The sequence below is a fragment of the Haliotis rufescens genome, unplaced genomic scaffold (genome assembly GCF_023055435.1).
Source record: "Haliotis rufescens isolate VD_foot unplaced genomic scaffold, xgHalRufe1.0.p SCAF_23, whole genome shotgun sequence".
Taxonomy (NCBI): Eukaryota; Metazoa; Mollusca; class Gastropoda; order Lepetellida; family Haliotidae; genus Haliotis; species Haliotis rufescens.
Genome location: NW_025963924.1, coordinates 10,055,842 through 10,075,126, shown reverse-complemented (window position 1 = coordinate 10,075,126; position 19,285 = coordinate 10,055,842). Strand labels below are relative to the sequence as shown.

At 40.8% G+C, this 19,285-nt stretch overlaps 1 protein-coding gene across 2 annotated transcripts in view; it reads right to left on the bottom strand.

The window, feature by feature from the left end:
- Positions 1–4,995: 4,995 nt before the first annotated feature.
- The window catches only part of LOC124133048 (universal stress protein in QAH/OAS sulfhydrylase 3'region-like), a 54,609-nt gene continuing 40,319 nt past the window's right edge, over positions 4,996–19,285 (bottom strand). Inside the window, exons 2-4 of one of the 2 annotated variants that reach the window (XM_046497256.2) lie at positions 11,940–12,020; positions 10,194–10,273; positions 4,996–5,973 (exon numbers count right to left, since the gene is read on the bottom strand). In XM_046497256.2, the coding sequence (XP_046353212.1) occupies positions 5,764–5,973; positions 10,194–10,273; positions 11,940–12,020 (371 nt within the window). In that variant the 3' untranslated portion in view covers positions 4,996–5,763. Of the gene's footprint in view, positions 5,974–10,193; positions 10,286–11,939; positions 12,021–19,285 lie in introns of both variants that reach the window. The other variant, XM_046497255.2, reaches the window with a different exon arrangement.

Genomic DNA, 19,285 nt, shown 5'->3' with positions numbered 1-19,285 from the left:
AAATAACATCTATGTTTTCGTTTGCAAAATATTGCGAAAAGACGTACATTTTTGTTAATATGATCCTACCTACCCTTTTCTATCAGTAGGTTGTGAACAAACAATCGGAAACGACAAAGAGAGATACAATATTTGTCACGTATTGAAGGAAACAGAAATATTTTTCAGGTTGAAGTAGAGGTTTAAAGTTTTGAAGAATTTTCATATTTGAAAACCATTCTTGGCGCCAACAATTTTCAAATGTAAACTTTCTTTTGATCTTCAATTTATACATCTCATTTTCATTGTAACACATTATAATGCAAAAAAAAGCCCGCAAATCCAAAAGATCACTTCAAAATATTGCCATTTCGTTGACCTTTACTTTACTCTACATCAAAGAACACCCAACACGGTGTTACAAAAGATATGTTCCAAAAGTACGTCAACATCGAAAGAATGACGTTTTTATTCATTTAAATGTAACCGATAACTGTTTTTTCATATTCCGTTTTCAAATAATGACTTTAAAATTGAAAAGCTAAACACTGGCCATGACAACTATCTTGTTACTGTGTGGAGTCCGTGCATGATGGGTGTCCTATTACAGCGTGTCTGCTATCGCGGCTATCACTTCTATTGAACAGAAAGTAAGGTACACGAAGATAATCAAAATAGAAAATGTTTTTGCTGTAATGACAGCACAGAAAACGAGGTTCGTGTTTTGTTTCACTGCGTATTGCATGACGATAGCAGGGCAACGCTTTGTAATGAATGTATTTTTAAGTCTCAGAATCTTTTAGATAAACCTGATATAGACAAACTTCGCTTACATTCAGTGATGCCAGTGTTTGTTTTTTTCTGGCCAAAGTTTCCTTTTTAATTCTTAATCGTTGAAAGCATCTTTTATATAGATAACGTGTTACTATGTCAACCTTATAGCTTATCTGTACGAATTTGATGATAATTTGTCTCCCGTGATTCTATTGAATGGTTCTGTACATTGTATCAATGTTTATTTGTACAAAGTTATTTTATGTTTTTACTGACGTGAGACATTAATAAACTATTGTCTCTCTGTCTGTCTATACTGCATCTCCTTTAATAATACTTTGGTCGCTGGTGTAGCCCCGTGGTTACAGCCTTCGCTCGTCACGCAGAAGTCCCGGGTTCGATTCCCGACATCAGTGCAATGTTTGAAGCTCATTTCTGGTGTCCCCGTCGTGATATTGCATGAATATTGCTAAACGCGGCGTAAAATCAAACTCTCATTCACTCACTAATAAGTCTGGCTCGAATATTCGTCAGGCCTTAATGTAAACTGAAGTTGATAAGGAACGAGGCTCTTTCCAAACACTCGTTTTGCAAAACAAACAAAACACAGTTTCATGATTTGTCGAAAGATACTGTCTATATAAAGTTGAACCACGCTGACGTCTGTAGTAACTGATGCTTTCTGACGATGTGTTGATACGTGACAAGCAAGGTTGTAGTGTTGAAGTCACTGCATGTAACCCATGAACATCCGGGTTAGAATAGGTCTTCAGCAACCCATGCTTGTCGTTAGAGGCGACTATGATTGTCGAAAGAAGCGACTAACGGGATCGGTTGGTCAGACTCGCTGACTCGGTTGATGCATGTCATCTCATCCCAATTGCTGGAATATTGCAGAGTGTGGCGTTAAGCATCAAGCAAACAAACAAAAATCACTGTACGTGATCGATTCATTGTGATCACCCCTGGAAGATCCAGTTGCAAGATTAATTTACGCGGAAGTAGTGGCTCATTGGGCAGGTTGAATTTGCGCCACTAGGTGCGTACGATTTTGGTTAATGGAGCGACCTGAGTTAACCAAGGTTACCACATTTCTGGCAACCAGGGTTGACTAGAGTCCACTTGAGTTAACTACTGTTAATCAAGGATAACTGAGGGCAGTATCCGAAACAGAACGCATTAAATGCAACCTTAGATTTATAATGGCTGCCAGGAGACGGGGAAACGCAACAACCATGTACTACAACACACAGCTATGAGGTGAGGTGAAATTGGGTTTAACGTCGCGTCCAAGATTATTGCACGTACTAGCGACGTGCATGTGTGTGTGTGTGTGTGTGTGTGTGTGTTGCTGCTTGTACTAGTCCGGACTAATGCCGATTTATAGTGCTAGCTCACTGAAATACCATGCCGCAGTTTTAACATGAATACCCCACTCAGACACAGTATACTGACTCCGAGCCGACAAGTCCTTGTTTTAGCCCCTTTAAGCCGAGCGCCAGACAAGGTAACAACAAGTACCATCTTTTAACGTCTTTTGGTATGACGCGGCCGGGGATCGAACCCCGGACCTTCCGCTCTCCGGGCGGACGCTCTACCACTAGACAACGGAGGCGGTCTCACAGCTATGAGAAGTTAACAAATGTGTCATTTCTTGACAAAGCTGTGATTGTATATTTTCTACTGAATGCACGCAAAACGTCAAGAAAGTTCAAAATAACGCATAGAACATCAAACGACATGCAAAATCAGTATCAAAGTTGAATTATTAATTCTAAAGTTATTAAATCAAGAATCGATAGTTAACACACTCAACACAGGTTCACCTGAGTCGTCCCGGGACTTCAAACTGAACGCAAGCGCAGCCTGCCCAGAGAACCAAACTGCCTTCAAAATTCATTCCACTGTTGGTACGAGTTGGTATTCATTCAGAAAAAGTAGACAGGAACTTTGTCCAACCACCTCCAACAATTGAACAAAGGTGCATAACTCTTCACAGCTGAGAATAATTCTGGATGTCTTTTAGAAATGAACGATGTGAGGCTTCTCGTTGGAGGTGAGGTGAGGTGAGGTGAGGTGAGGTGAGGTGAAGTGAGGTGAAATGGGGTTTCCAAGATTATTCTACTTATACAGCTACGTGCATGTATGTGGCTACTTGTACTACTACGGACTAATGCCGATTTTATAGTGCTAGCTCACTGAGATACCATGCCGCAGTTTAACATGAATACCCGACTCAGACACAGTATACTGATTCTGAGCTGACCAGTCTTTCTTTTAGCCCCGTAATGCCGAGCGCCAGGAAGGGTAACAACAAGTACCGTCTTTTAACGTATAACGCAGCCGGGGATCAAACCCCGGATCTTCCGCTTTCCGGGCAGACTCCCAACCGCTTGGCTGTGGCTTCCCATGGAAGGTTCTCGCAGAATAAAAAAAAATGTCAACATGTCTCATTCAAGCCAGTTAACTGTTAACTGTTTATTGCACGTGTTACTGAATTACAAACATATATCATGCTAACAGTTAACAATTAAGGTAATAAAACATGACGCACCTTGATGTACAACACGATATCAATATATATCTCCACAGTATCAAAACCCTCAACATGGTATCAGACTGTGTCTATCTAAAACACAGCCACGATCTGTAAACATAAAATATATTCATGAACACATCTAAATCACCCCCCCCCCCCCCCCCCCCCATGCTATCTAAAACCCATCGGCACATGTAACTGTACCTTATCTTGGGTATAAGTTTAGATGCGAGACATGTGTAATATTAGAAATGATTTCTGTGTGATTCTTTGACCGAAGTACTTGGGAGTCATACGCGCATTCGGATTGGGTTGTATTTTCGCACATAACATTCATCGCTAGTGGGGGCGAGTCTTCTTGCAGGTTACGGAAAGGGGAGAGTGGTAACGAATGGTCTGTTTCCTAAAATAGGTGATTTTACCGATAATTTACGAGAGCTCCCAGACATTACCGACTATTAGGTCGCTCCCTTCGGAAGAATTCCTAGGGGTATATATGTTTTACACGTTGTACAAAGGTTTGGTTTGAAACACATGGTCAAAGATAAGCTTTGCATAAACTTATACACTTAATGCCGTTCATGAACGAAATATAATGATGGGACGAAATAAGGGCAAAACTTACAGATTCGTTAAAAAAAAAGAATATTAATCTTCAAGTTGATTATAATAATATTCTTTGATAATGAGTGTTATCATTCATCCCATATCGTCCCTTTCCCCCGATGATCTACGAGAGCTCCCGGAAATTACCGACTTCTATACATATTCTCTTACTGTAACCTAATAAGTGTGTGTATGTTTGGTTTAACGCCGCTTTGAACAGTATTTCAGTTATATCTCGGCATGTCGTCAGATTGGTGTGGGAGAGACTGCTCGGACTGATGTAGGTTCTTTAATCGCTTTGGTGAAACCCACGAGCACGAGCACGGGCATGGTGCTGATACTCCTAGAAAGTTGTAGAAACATAATCAGGGCAAATCATAGGTTTCTGGCTTGCCAAAGGGACGCAACTCTGCCCTGTAAGTAGCGGCGCCGTAGACGACTGGGCTACACCAGTGTAACCTATAATATCACGTTTGTACAGCATACATTTTGACAAACTGGTCTAGAAATTAAATCAAAACACAAAACTATTTACATTGAAATAGCACACTAGAAAATAGAAAGAATTCAGACGATCGTTTGTCAGGGGACGTAACTCCTGTGTGTCAGGTTGGAATTGACACGCTCAACATATTGTATCGATACAGAGCCCCACTGTATCAGACATCCTCATGCCATCGTATAACATCCTCATGACATCACAACACGTTAAACATGACGTCACTGTGATATATATGTTGAACACCGACTATTCCACAGTCAATACTACACAGGTTAGTATGCATGACGTCCCTCCATCACCCGAGCACACACACCGCCGTAATACGGTATAACTGTGCCGCGTGTCTATGTTATATACACAAGCCTTTTAGGGCCATTTGTTTGTTTTTTAAATTTCAAAATACTAAGTTGAAATTTCAAGATAAGTTGAAAGATTGAGATTATAACTTGTAATTTCAACTTATTATCTTCAAATTTCAAGATACTATGTTGAAATTTCAAGATGCTAAGTTGAGATTTATATTCATTTGAAATTTCAAGATGCTTTGTTGAAATATTAAGATAATGATCTTGAAATTTCACGTTGCTAAGTTGAAATTTCAAGATAATAAGTTGAAATTTTATGAGTTTAACTTGAAATTTCAACGTATGTATCTTAAAATTTCAACTTAGTATCTTGAAGAAAAAACAGAAAAAACAAGTGGCCCTAAAAGGCTTCAGTAATGTTATGTTAAGTAAGGAAATGTGGCCCTGTAAAGTCAATGTGCCCTTCTCCATACATGCTGTTTGTTCAAACCCTACCGTTGAAGCAATGTGTAGAGTAGAGGCAAATGTGTGGTCAATGGTGCACGAGGAATATTGCAGATGTAATCTGAGAGACAAATGGTCTGAGCTCACACTGGTTTTGGGCTTGTTGGAACAAGGCCGTGGATTCATTCAAATTGCGACGGCGTGTATTCGTTTGTTTGTTTGTTTGTTTGTTGTTGTTATTAAACGCCGCACTCAGCAAATTCAAGCTATATGACGGCGTTCTGTAAATAGTTGTCTGGACCAGTCCAGGACAATCCAGGGATTGACATCATGAGCATTGATCTCCGCTACTGCAATACGATGACATGCATCAACCAAGTGAGCGAGCCTAGTCACCCGATCCTGTTAGTCAGTCGCCTCTTACAACAAACATAGCCTTTAACGGCAAGCATGGCTTGCGGAAGATTATTCTAACCCGGATGTTCAGGGAGGGCCGTGTGTATTCGCGGGTGATGGAGGAACCTAGTCGATACAAACCCGTGATGTAGTGACACTGACCATCATGCACGCTACTGTATACACAAACACAAGCATGTCGTCTTCACACACGCCCCCTACTGTGGGGTCTCCCCCTTCTGTCGACACACCAGCACGGGGACGTTGGAATGATGAACGATGTAGTCACTGACGCTGCCGAGGATCGTCCTCCGGAATTTCCCAAGTCCTCGAGTACCTGTGATGATCATTGCTGCCTTTTCTTCTTTAGCGATGTTTACGATCACTTCTCCGGGCTTTCCCGCTCCCGTGCGGAACTTTCCGGAAATCTGAAAATATGTTAATTAGCATTTTTGACTTCTCCTTTGCTTTTTATTGGGTTCCTTCTATTGATTTGGTCCTTCTTAGCGTAAGTGCACTTGGCGGAAAAAACTTGAAAACCTACTTGCGACATGATTGCGTAATTTTGCGTGGATATTTTTCTAAAAGCCCAGTTGCTACCGGCAACCATTTGGGACTTTTGGTAATAATAGTAAGAACTATCAGTTGGGTTTATTTCTAGATGAAACGTATGCATAAAAAAAACAATAAAAAACCCAGGAGGGAATCGCACATGACTTCGATTAGTCAGGGGACGAGTCTGCATGCTGGTTACGGAAAGAGACGAGTGACGGCGAATGATACATGACTCGGTAGTTTCCGTGAATTGGATTCCGCAATTTCTTTTGTTATTGAATATTAGTGGTTAAGGCACTAGGAATTCAAAATATGAAGTATATTGACCATATATTAGTTTATTTATTTTGATATTGCATCCAGCAACAAATAAAACGAATCTCATTTCTCTCAAATTATGAATAAAATCTTATCAATAATGAGCAGCAGGAATATTATATCTCGTACAAATGAAACGAATCTCATTTATCTCAAATATGAATAAAAATGTTATCAATAATGATCAGGAAGAATATTATATCTCGTCACTCGTTAATGCTACTAAAATTAGAACAAAAGCTACTGAATAAATCCATTGGAAAATAGCATAAGAGCACTTGCATCACGACACACACTGTCACAGCCCGGTATAGTTTGACGATATCTACCCTTGCCAATGCATATAAACATGAACCAAGTCGATTTGGGGAATCGGACGTCGGCGGGTATTACAATCAGATCACACACGTCAGCTCTCTCTTAACTCGGAATGAATACACAGACATATTTGCGAGCTTCTGAATAATGCATATTATGGCGGGATGTTCACAAGGTCAGCTTTGCAATGACAGCCGAGGACATTACAGTGGGCCTCTGGGACAACACGTGCCTTTCGTGATTTAATTCAGCAAAAACACGTGTTGCTAATTCTTGGGGGAAGTAGACTAATCGTTACGAATGCCAGTGAATTGTGTTGACGAATGTGTTGACTGTTTGATATGTGATTAATTTTTGTTGTTTTATTGTTTAACATTTGGACCTTCCTGACCCATGGTCTCAGTTGCCGCAATCGCTGTGAAGAGTTGCGTCCCTTACATGTGCGAGGATCCACTGGGGGTGGGTTCGAATCCCAGAACACCCCCCCCCCCCCCCCCCCCCCCCAGTTGTCTTCACCAACTGGTAATCACTGATTACACTTTGTGCTTTCTATTCACGTGGAGCTGACAAGCCATATAATACTTTAGCGTCGTTAGACCAAATTCAGACGCGAACAAGTGATTCTGACATGCCTTAGGGACGCAACTCTGCACAGCGATGTGCGACGCCTTTGACTTCGGTCCACCCTTGCCCCGAAACCTGATTATTTCCTGTTATGTGATTTGAAATAGCCCTTTTTAGATAGATGTAACACGCTATAATTTTTGTTGAAGTTTTTGCTACCAGATGAAATTTATTGCAATAGTGTGTGTATTTACCGACAAGATTGCCAAGATTCATTTCCTGTGCACCTGTGTCCGATCTTATAGCCGGAGCCCCAGGAATAGAGGAATACGCATATTTATGAACATGTTATAATTAAATATGTTTTTGACATATAAATTTGAAAACGTCTGCACTTTTTTTTAGGAATAAATCATTTTTGGACATCTGACAATGGACAACACCTGTTTAATTACCCAGTAAATAGAGAATCGCAACTTATTAAGAGAATCTAGCATCCGCAACCCCTAGTCTACTGCCTTAAGCCAACGATAAGATTAATAAAGCTCGAAAAACGAATAAAAGTCAAATTAGAAGTCAAATCCTGTAAAACGTGTTACAAGTTCCAATAACGCGTCCGCAGCCAAATAAGCGCCAACCGAGCCACGGTCATGTCCGTCGAGCAATCGTGTTTCAGTGGACTCATTCCATTTTTTCAAGATCCCCAAACCACGTCAAACCGCCGATCAATTGCGTTTCAGAGAAATGTCATTATTCTTGGAGGAGATTAGCTACATTATTTGGAAACAATCTGTGTAGGCGTTCGTTGGATTGTGGATATCTATAGGTGCGAAGTCTCGTTGGAGGTTTCGTTGCTAGGCAATGGATTCTAATGCCATGTCCGAGACACTCCTCACCTCCACAAAATAACAGAAGAGCACTAAAATCTGTTGTCATAACTCATATTCCGTATACTGTTTCCAGAGACAAAATATTGTTTAGGTTAATAAATCGCATGTCGTACGATGTGTATTCTGTCGCACCATTCTTCATCCGCTCGGAGATAATCACATGTTCAGCAATCGGAACATACAGGCATAGGCGATAATGGTAAATCATTTAATGCACTAGATAATATCGTCCTCTATTTTAACTTTTTACAATTTATGCAATGAGGTTGATAAAAAAGTGTCTCCCACCATCCTGCGAGTCACTTTAAATATGCCGCTGGAACGATGTTTTGTAAAAAATCTTTGAGTATTGTCCGGCAAACATCCGGTTTTTTATCCTTAGGCTGTCAAGACTTATTTTTCCTTCCTTGCATATGCCATGTCGCCATGTTGGAACGATTTTGAATTTCTGCGTAAGAAAATAAACGGTAATCAATTTTTATTATATTTTGAAACTGTTGCTCTTTTCACGACATTCATGCTTGTGTTGCATACGGAACATAATAATAACTTTAAACAGCTCATCGCCCACTTCTTAACCTTTTGCAAACATGTCGATTTGGAAATGTGAAATATTTAAGGTCTCCTTACACAGTTTCTCATTCTGGTGGCATTACATCCTATAGTAAAATGTCAAGACATCTCACGAGTGCACGATAATTAATCAACATAATGCAACTGTGGATTGAATTCAACCGGCAATCAGCATCTCAAGCATCCGGTTTCCCTACCTCAGGAAACAAACCCTCATTAAAATCACCTTTGGAAGAGTACCGGATGTGGAAGGGGGTTAGGGATGGGGGTTGTGGGGAGGAGGCGGGGATGGTTACAAGAAATTATCTTTTCTCGCCAATGCTCGAAAAATAACATTTGATTCCAAAAGCAAAAGCAGTTTTGAAAAGCAGTAACGTTTTGAAAATCCATCCACATTATTTGAAAGTCCTAACCTTAGGAAGAGACCTGTTAAGTTCTTTTAAATAATAACGACTATGATGATGGGACACGGTTTTACTCCTTATTTAGCAATAACGCGATCTCATTAAAATCAGATGGTTTAGTCGTGAATTAATCGTGAAGTTCCGAATGCAACATAATAAAGCCTGTTAACGTTGTTGTGGATATTTTATCATCTCTGTCATATCTTAGCGCCATGGTGTCTACACCTATATAAGGGTGCGCTAGGATTGAAATTTGGTGAAGAACTGAAGCCTTGTCGTTTTCGAAAACTGGCATCTGATTGGCTCAAGAACCCATGGCTCCTTCCTTTTGATTGGCTGGTGAAAGTGCACTTAGGGTTCATCGGAGTAAAAGATCTGATTTAATGAGATTGGGAACAACATGTCGGGGTCGCCAGAAATTCGCTTCACATGTTGTGAAATATAATTTTACAAGATATGTGTAGTTGTGAGAACACTGCTATGCAGTATATCGTATGTCATTCCGGGACAATCCGGAAGGGGCGAGTGGTGTCGAATTCTGCTGCCGGAAGCATTCGTCACCACTCCCCCCTTTCCGTAACCAGCAAGAAGACTCGTCCACCTATCAATGAATGTTATGTGCGAAAATACGACTAACCAATCAGAATGCGCGTATGACTTCAAATACTTGGGGCAAAGAATCCGCCAGGAATAATATTTGATTTTACACATGTCTTGCATCTCTTACCCTAGATACAGTTAAATGTGTTCAATCATGCTGTATAAATACCGTAAGTCCCGATGTGTTTTAAATAACATCTGGAATATATATGATATATGGGAGTAATATACATGAATCATTACGCAACGAGTTGACAATTATTTAAACTATGCCCGTTTGCGCTTAGACGGAACCCGGTCGCAACAATGGCCACGAGAGGGGCATGAGTCGTTATTCGGCTTGTCCCGGAATAACACGAGCTGGTCACGAATGTTGACGGGGGTAGTATGTCGTCAGCCGAATGGGCCCGACTGTATGCAACTCACCCGACGTGACATGAGTCGTTCCTTGTACTTCTTCTCCAGGTTATCCACCCTCTCCTCCAGCTCGCGCAGCAGCGTCTCCACTACAGCGGGACCTGAAGTCGTGAAAGACATCAGACTTCTCAATGGCAAGCTCCCATGCAACAGATGACCAGCAACCCGTGCATAGACTGCAAGCCGTCAATACCACCAGCACATGCTGAAGTCCCTTGTAGCAGGCCTCATGCAGCAGCATAGATACTGACACGTCGCCAGCAATGGTATTAGAGTACGTGTCAAGGTCACTGATGGGGTCAGAGTAGGTGTCAAGGTCACTGTTGGTGTCAGAGTACGTGTCAAGTCACTGATGGTGTCAGTGTACGCGTCAAGGTCACTGATGGTGTCAGAGTACGTGTCAAGGTCACTGATGGTGTCAGAGTACATGTAAAGTCACTGATGGTGTCAGCGTACGTGTCAAGGTCACCGTTGGTGTCAGAGTACATGTCAAGTCACTGATGGTGTCAGAGTACGTGTCAAGGTCACTGATGGTGTCAGAGTACATGTCATGGTCACTGTTTGTGTCAGAGTAGGTGTCAAGGTCACCGATTGTGTAAGAGTACGCGTCAAGGTCACTGATGGTGTCAGAGTACATGTCAAGGTCACTGTTGGTGTCAGAGTACGTAGCAAGGCCACCGAGGTCATCAATTGTATGTTTCAAGGTCCGTAATAGTATCAGAGTACATGTCAAGATCATACCGTAGTTTCAGAGTACATTGTCCAGGAGAGCAATAGTCTTAAAGTACATGTCAAGGTCATAGTTATATAGGAGTTCACGTCAAGGTCACCAGAAAGTAGCAGAGTTCATGTCAAGGTCACAGTAGTATCAGAATACCTGTCAAGGTCAGTAACAGTATCAGAGTACATAGCAAGGTCACCAATAGTATCAGAGTCCATGTCAAGATCACAATAGTATCAGAATACATGTCAAGGTCACTAGCAGTATCAGAGTACATGTACGTAGAGGTCATAACAGTATTAGAGTATATAGCAAGGTCACTCAAAGTATCAGAGTTCATAGCAAGGTCACCAAAAGTATCAGAGTACGTCAATGTCACCAATAGTACAAGAGTACATGTCAAGGTCACAATAGTATCAGATACATGTCAAGGTCACTATAGTATCAGAGTACATGTCAAGGTCACAATAGTATCAGAGTACATAGCAAGGTCATAAGTATTAGAGTGCATAGCAAGGTCACCAGAAGTATCAGAGTACATAGCAAGGTCACCAGAAGTATCAGAGTACATAGCAAGGTCACCAGAAGTATCAGAGTACATAGCAAGGTCACCAGAAGTATCAGAGTACATAGCAAGGTCACCAGAAGTAACAGGGAACATGTCACGGTCACCAAGCGAAAAGGAAGCCACCACCACGCTATATATGGCTGAAGTGTAAGCAAACGTTCACGAGTGCACGAGAGATAATCAAGATATAACAAGCTTTCAACAAAGATGTATGTATCAGCAAAATCAATTATTCACATAAAATTTACAAAGCAGTGACCTCGTTATTTTTGGCCTCATTGCACCTGAAAGTGATTATACGAGGTGGTCGTGAGTTGCGTTAAACAACAAACTCTCTCTCTCTCTCTCTCTCTCTCTCTCTCTCTCTCTCTCATGCACGTCTCCTCTTATACGTTTAGCATCCATCTTGTCCCTACATCACCCATTCCCTCCCGGGCATCCCCTCCCGGGCGTCCCCTCCACTTACTCGCCATAGTGAAGTCGTAGGACTCGGGGACGTGAATCAGCAGCAGGAAGTCGTCATCCCTCTGGACATGGTCGCAGTACCCTGGAACAGAAACATACATTGATTGATTGATTGATTGGTCCTTTGGTTGGTTGGTTGGTTGTTTGATTTATTAACTTTTGGCCCCGTGGCGATCCCGGGATAGAAATGGTCCCCAGCAACTTATGCTGGTCGTAATTTAAGAGACGACTTAAGGGATCGTATCGCCAGACTCGCTGACATGGTTGTTAAAGCGTCAACGTACCCGAGGCGTACGGCGTTGATCGTTGCTCATAATATCAATCACTGGATTGTCTGATTATTTACATGCCGCAGCTATATTGCTGGTATACTGAGTGCGGCGTGAAATAACAAACAAACAATAAAATTATTGTTTTCGTTCAACACTTTTAATATTTACTCATATATTGTATTATAACATATTATCAAATGGTAATTCATTTTGTGATAGAACTGCCCTTGCTTAATTTCAGGTTACTGTAAGGGATGGTTTCGGAGAAATCGTAAAAGAGAGTTATCATTACTGGTTAAAGCTGCCAGCTATGTGAGTGTCCACTCGGCCTCTTGTGAACAATTCTGACGTCACAATTGACCCTGTTACCATATTACGATGGCGGTCATAAAATATTTCTGATTGCCACACACAATGATGGCACCCAAAATGTGTCCTGGTAACTTACAAACTTCTCATGATAAGTTCGTTACATGTGTCACCTGCGAGGTGTACGGGAACAAGCGGTGTACAATAACGTTCAACCAGCACTGTCTCGAATATATTGGGACTCGCGCAACTCATGGTATTCGTCTTCAAGATAACAATAGTTTACTTCTAACGCGCATACTCCCATTTGTTATATAATTCAGTGTGGAATTCTGAGTTTTCTGAAGATGGGAAAAGTGATATTTTTATTGTAGTGAACATAACACTTGATATTTCACTGCAGTGAACATAACACTGACGGAACTATGTGACTCGAGCTATATACCTCCCAACAAATTGTCTCCTTTTATCGTAAGCGTCTGGGCTGTGAACAAACTGTTGACATCCTTTTTACGTTAATTCAACAAGGACAAGGTAAAATAATGACAGATGGCCATTTAATGAGTTAATATCGCTTCTTACCTTTTGTTATTCTCTTGAAAATGTTTCCTTATAAACTGTAACAATTTTGTTACTTGACCAGCGTATATTCTTTCTTTCGCCTCCTACAACGTAGGTTTCAAGAAAAACAAACTGGGAAGCTGATTTTGAATATAATCATAATTTTTTATTTAAAAAAAGAATTCCTTCCAGCGTATGATTGCGTTTTTAAACCTCCCTATGAAGAACTGTTTCAAATCAAACCAGTGCTGATTACACCTTTGTGGGTCAAAATAAAACCTCATTTGCCGATGCTGCAGACAGAGAACATATATTAGAACTATCAAAAGCTGCTTTTGGTAAAACAGTCTGCCATCTTTCAATTCCCTATAGTGATTTTAAACAATGCATTAAGGAATATGTTCGAAGTTTGGTGCAGAAACATTGTAACATCTAAGTACGTACAAATAAACTTCATAAAGTTTTACCCAAATTAGGTTATACCTACTTGGGTTGTCATTCTAGACAAGATGAAGTCATTCTCAGACGATGTCGCATTCATCAAGCACGTTTCACACACGAATGTGTATTGAAGGGTGAAGGTTCTCTATTCTGTGTCCCTTGTGGCGAAAAGTTCAGTGGCAAGCATATACTGCTGGACTGTGCGGACGTTTCTATCACGATTGATAGTTATTATTAACTATCAGAGGCACGTGAGTCCATCTATTAAGGAGTTTAAAATCAACTAATGTTTTATGGACATGCTTGCTTGTTCTTTGATCTTTTGAATATTGGTTGGCATTCTCTTCTAGCACTGGCAACCAAACTGATGGCATGAATCCAGCTGGGGAATCAGTCATGCAGGAAGAAGAATGCTTCTTTGCTGCAGTATCAGCCATTGTGTTACCAATGATTCCAAAGAGGCAGTGCAGACAATTTCATTAAAATCAGACCTAAGTTCTCGCTGCCGCTAAACAAAGATCTTTGTTTAACGATAGCGAGAACTAAGATCTGATTTTAATGAGACTGCATGCAGTGCAGCCAACAAAAGACGATGTCATAGAGGCCAATAGCACTTCAAGTAAAGTGGATTTCTAATAGCCCCAAGACATGAGTAGGAAAATAGACCTTTTACGTGTATATGATTATTAGTGTATTTTATAACTGTTAAAACAGCGGAAATGGCAGGTTTGAGTCTTATCCGAAGAGGTTGAATAAGTGATATTCCATGATAGAGATCCTCACAAAGTGGATAAAACACAGTCATACGCTTGATTAGATTGATTTGAAAATAAGGATGTGATTAGTTGTAAAGTTTTAGTCGGCGTATTTGATCGACTATCTACAGGAGATGTTTGGAAGGCACCAAGGCAAAGTGTGACGCCTTGGTAGTGGATATTATCAAGGATCAAGTTACTTTTAGGAGCTCCACCATAAACGATGGAGCCAGTTTGGAGCATGGCTTTGCATTTGAAACGAGTTTCAACAAGTCATTGACATATATGTAATATGTGGTGCAACAGTTAAATGATGGTTAATATTAATGTCCAAGTGCTTGGTGTCCTTTAAAGCTGTAATAGGAATGTCATCTAAAACTTGTTCTTTGTCTTTGTGAGGCTTGATTTTCTACGTAAATGTTATCTAATGACCATTTATGGATTATATTTAGACAGGAAGATGTTGAAATCATCCCTAATTTGTTTCCCCTTATAGTATGAATGTATGTACCCATGTAGGGTGATGCCATGTTCTGAAAACCCAGAAAGATACAAGTGGTGAACAACACTATATAGCAGGAGACACATTCAGGTCGCTCAACAGAGAAGGTGAAAGACGGTACTGATGGTGTTTATTAAAGGCTAACCAGACCACTGAGGGTGATAAAATCACACCGTGTGAGTTACAGACCGCAACCTATAAAACATAAACATCATATCACCAGAAGTTGGTGAGAAAACTAAAAGAAAAGGAAACAAACAAAACAACCCAAGATAATAGAACAGGAAAAAATAAATAAATTAAAAGTAACATATATTTGATCCATATTTACATGAAGTCTAAGCATGTTACCATATTTACCAAACTCTTATAAAAAAACCCCTTTAAGTCCCACAACAACAAAACAAGTAAAAACCCAGTGCAGGGTTGGTAAGGGTGGGGGTGGGGTGGGGGGTGTTCGTATTTAGACCTCATCACCTCATTTTATGTAAGATTTTGACATTAACTTCATGACATTAACCCCACCCACCCCTCTATAATAAACAACCAGAACTTAAATAATGTTAATATTTAGATTTTGTTTATTTAAAAAGAAAACATCAGCCACCATCAAACATGAATGTATACTTTCTTTTGCCCGTCAGGATAGTTAGTCTATAGTCACGGTCTTCTCGGCAGCCACGGTTCGTGTAGTTTCATTGATCGATAGGCCCCCTTTACACATGCAGTCATCCATGCACATGCGCGTGCCATAATTACACGTTAATAGGACACCGTGTTAAAAACAATATTTATTACATTTTGTGGGAACAATTAAAATGAACGTGACCATTGATACAATATAGACAGAAACCATTTGACGTGTCAGGTGTTCACGCAGGTAATGAACTATCACTGTTTCGATATCACTATACAATGTAGATATAGATTATACATGTACAACCGAAGGAAAAATGAAAGTCCACCTGTTTGCAATCTATACATCTATTGAATAGGTTTGTCTGTATTTATATTTTCAATTGTACTGTGAAATGTAAACTGTCAACATAACATTACACTGGATCTAATAAATACTTACTTTTTCGGAGAGTGATAACTCATGGCAGAATATATTGCTCATATCAAATTGGAAAACGCAAACGTTCAAACAAACAATTATAGTGAACTGTAATATGAACCATTGGACTATTTGTCAAAGACTCGCGTAATGCAATATTTATTCCTAACATATACTTGCGATACAGAAACACACTCGAATAACAATCTCTACTTTTATGTTGCTGAATTTCGTAAATATTTAATTTCTGATTGAAATAATATACGTCCCCGTGTTTTAGGTAGGAAGACATCACGTGTCAAGATTGTATATTAGTAAGGAATTCATTTAATTTACCAGTAGACAACGACACAAAAAGTATATAATAAATAGGATATTTCATGTTTCGAAAGAAATATCATGTTTGTCTTATCTCTCCTCCCCCCCCCCCCCCCCCCCCCCCCCCCACCACCACACACACACCCACACACCCACACCACACCCCGTCACTCGATGAGAGAAACTTGATATTTCACTCGACACATGAAATAGCCTCTATAGATGCCCAGAGCGCACAAGAGAGAATGAAAGAAACCAAGAGGTCAGGTCTATCGCATCTGTATCAACACACTGACTTCTGTCCCTTCCACAGACTTTTAGTCCTTCAAAGACCGAATTCAATGCTTACGCATCCGTTAATGCTTCATACAATTCCTATCCTGGCCAGACACGGGTAATCGTGTAACACGTAGGTATATGGATCCTTGATAACAGGCGCTGAACTGGTGCATATGAAGGCCATTCGTTCTCTTATGAACGGATATATTTGGTGGCAGTGTTACGTCACGTTACATTCGTTAGACGGCTTCCAACCTCAACACGACTTCTCCGACGGTAACACCGATCAGCTGTCAGATGGAGACGTTTCCCCATCAGTCATCTAAGCCAGTAAAGAATTTGTGGAAAAACGTCCCTGATTTCAAACATCGGAGTAGCTGGTGGGTTTATGTTTTGTTGGCGATGAAGTTTTGACAATGCCGTGAAAACTCCCTAAACTCGAATATTGTACATAACTCCTAATATAAATCCCGAGATTCTAGTGGTTCATTTTAATGAAGAAAATTATTATTATTATTATTTACAGATTAAAATAAAAAATGCAGCAAAGAGGGTTTTGGGGACTGGGACCAGTCAGGCTGGTTAGGCTCATCATCAGCTCAGGGCCCTTGCCCCCTCTACACGCAGCCCAGAAAGCGAATGGGACTTCTCACAGGAAGCGCAGCCTAGTCAAACCCACCCAGAACTTTTCGGAGAATGTGAAACTCCCCAAAACTGCAGTCTTCTGCATTACCCAGATTGTCAGAAGGGCTGTATTCCTGGTAGCAAACCCGGGTACTCTCCCAATGTCAGTCAACACCGAGAAGAATGGGGAGTCGGACAACTTGGTACTTTGGATACAAGCGTGACATTTCGAAAGCGAGGTCCGCATATTTGCCATGTTTTTCCTCAATCTTGTCAATCACATTAGTGTCAAAGGGGACAGAAAATTCAATGATATAAATGATTTCATTGGATTTATCAAAAAGGACAAGATCAGGTTTGTTGGCCTGGATACGTCTGAGGCTGTAAATGGGCCTATTCCAAAGAATTTTGTATTTATCATTTTCCATGACGCCCTTTACATATTGTGGGTCGTACCATGGATGGGCCTCTGCGTCAAAACCACAAGCATTGCGAAGACGGTAATAAAATGATCGAGCCACTCTATCATGTCGCTTAAGATACTGTGTTTGTGCCAAAGCTGGGCATCCACTGACAATGTGTTGGACGGTCTCATTAAATTCATTACATAATCTACATTTCATATTCTTCTTCTTATTATTATTATTATCATTATTATTATGATTATCGATCCTCGACCTTCCGCTCACCGAGCAGACGCTTTGTCCTCTAGAGGATGCCCGTGACCTTCAGATACTAGGACTTGTCCGATACGATATGCGCATGCGCATTCACATCTAACGTTGGAATGCTTAGTTTCAATGCGTGGGAACATTTGTTTAGATAGAAAAAAAATCTCTTTTATATTTAAGAAGGAAATGTTAAAACATTATTGCGAGTCCCCGAGCGATAGACGTTAGAACAACTCTACTGATACGCACGAGCTTTGGGTATAATATTAATACCTTTCTATGGAAGAAAACGGGAAACATGTCGCATGTTGTAATAACAGGTTTGCAGCAAAATCTGATAATATACATTCAGTCTAGACCGAGAGAGAAACTTAGCTGTCTCTCAGCTAAACATGATGACAAACCATTACAGCAGGGACGAGATGTACACGCATCTACAGGAGCCGGGTTCTCAGTTCTAAAGGGAAGGATGTGACGGTTACTTGTACTCATTATCTCCAAAACCAGATATTGTTTACGGACTGGTCCCTTTACGGACATTTTGGTCTAATACCCGTGGACATTTACAAACCCCTACTTATGGAACGTAGCCGTCCAGAATAAGTAGAAACACCGCTCCCGGTGTAACGTTGCAAGTAATGGCGGCCACAACCATGATCACGTGTCGCCATTGGCTGAATGTACATTGCAACTGCCTGTTGGGAGATTAGCAGTTGGACGGAATGGTGCCAGAATGCCATGCCCAACCACCGACGAGAGAAGGCCACGGTGATAATATACAAGTGCAAATATGGCCTTGACAGGGCTGTTATACTTCGTGTTTAATATAGCGTCCCCTATTAGTTCATCAGTGATGCAATTTCTGTGTATAATCACAGTCTTTACAGCATGGTGTAATGCTATAGAGGTAATTGTTTTTGTGACTTGATAGCTTAGTTGTTTCATTTCACGGTTGACATTAACTAGTCTGGGATTGATTCTGGGGCTAAAGATATGCTAAAGATATGCAATCTATATGCTTGTGAGCGGCGATTAAAAGGATCGGGTGGTCAGGCTCGGTGACGATGTGGGTGTTCATGACATCAATCATTGGATTGTCTTGTCCAGACTCGATTATTTAAAGACCGACGTCATATAGCCGGAATATTTATGAATGTAGCGTTAAAGAACAAAAACGCACACAAGCACGCACTCAATCACGCATGCACCCGGTTTTTTTCTGATTCGGATGGACGGATCGTTTAAGGCACCGCAATTCCCTGTGCAGAGTTGCGTCACGTGGACATGTCAGAAACTTATGATCCTGGGTTCGAATACCGGTTCGCCCCGGTTATGTTTCTAGGTTTGTCAGCACCATACGGTGCTCGTGGGTTTCACCGAAGTGGTAAACATCCGAGATATTCATCACCACATCAAGCTGTTCAACTGTTCATGACTAGAATACTGTTCAAAGCGGCGCTAAGCTCCCCTCACTCACTCTGACTATCCCAGTGTCTTGTTAAAAGAAAACAGCAGTTTGTTTTTGGGTTGATTACATCCTCATTACGCCTTCAACTCA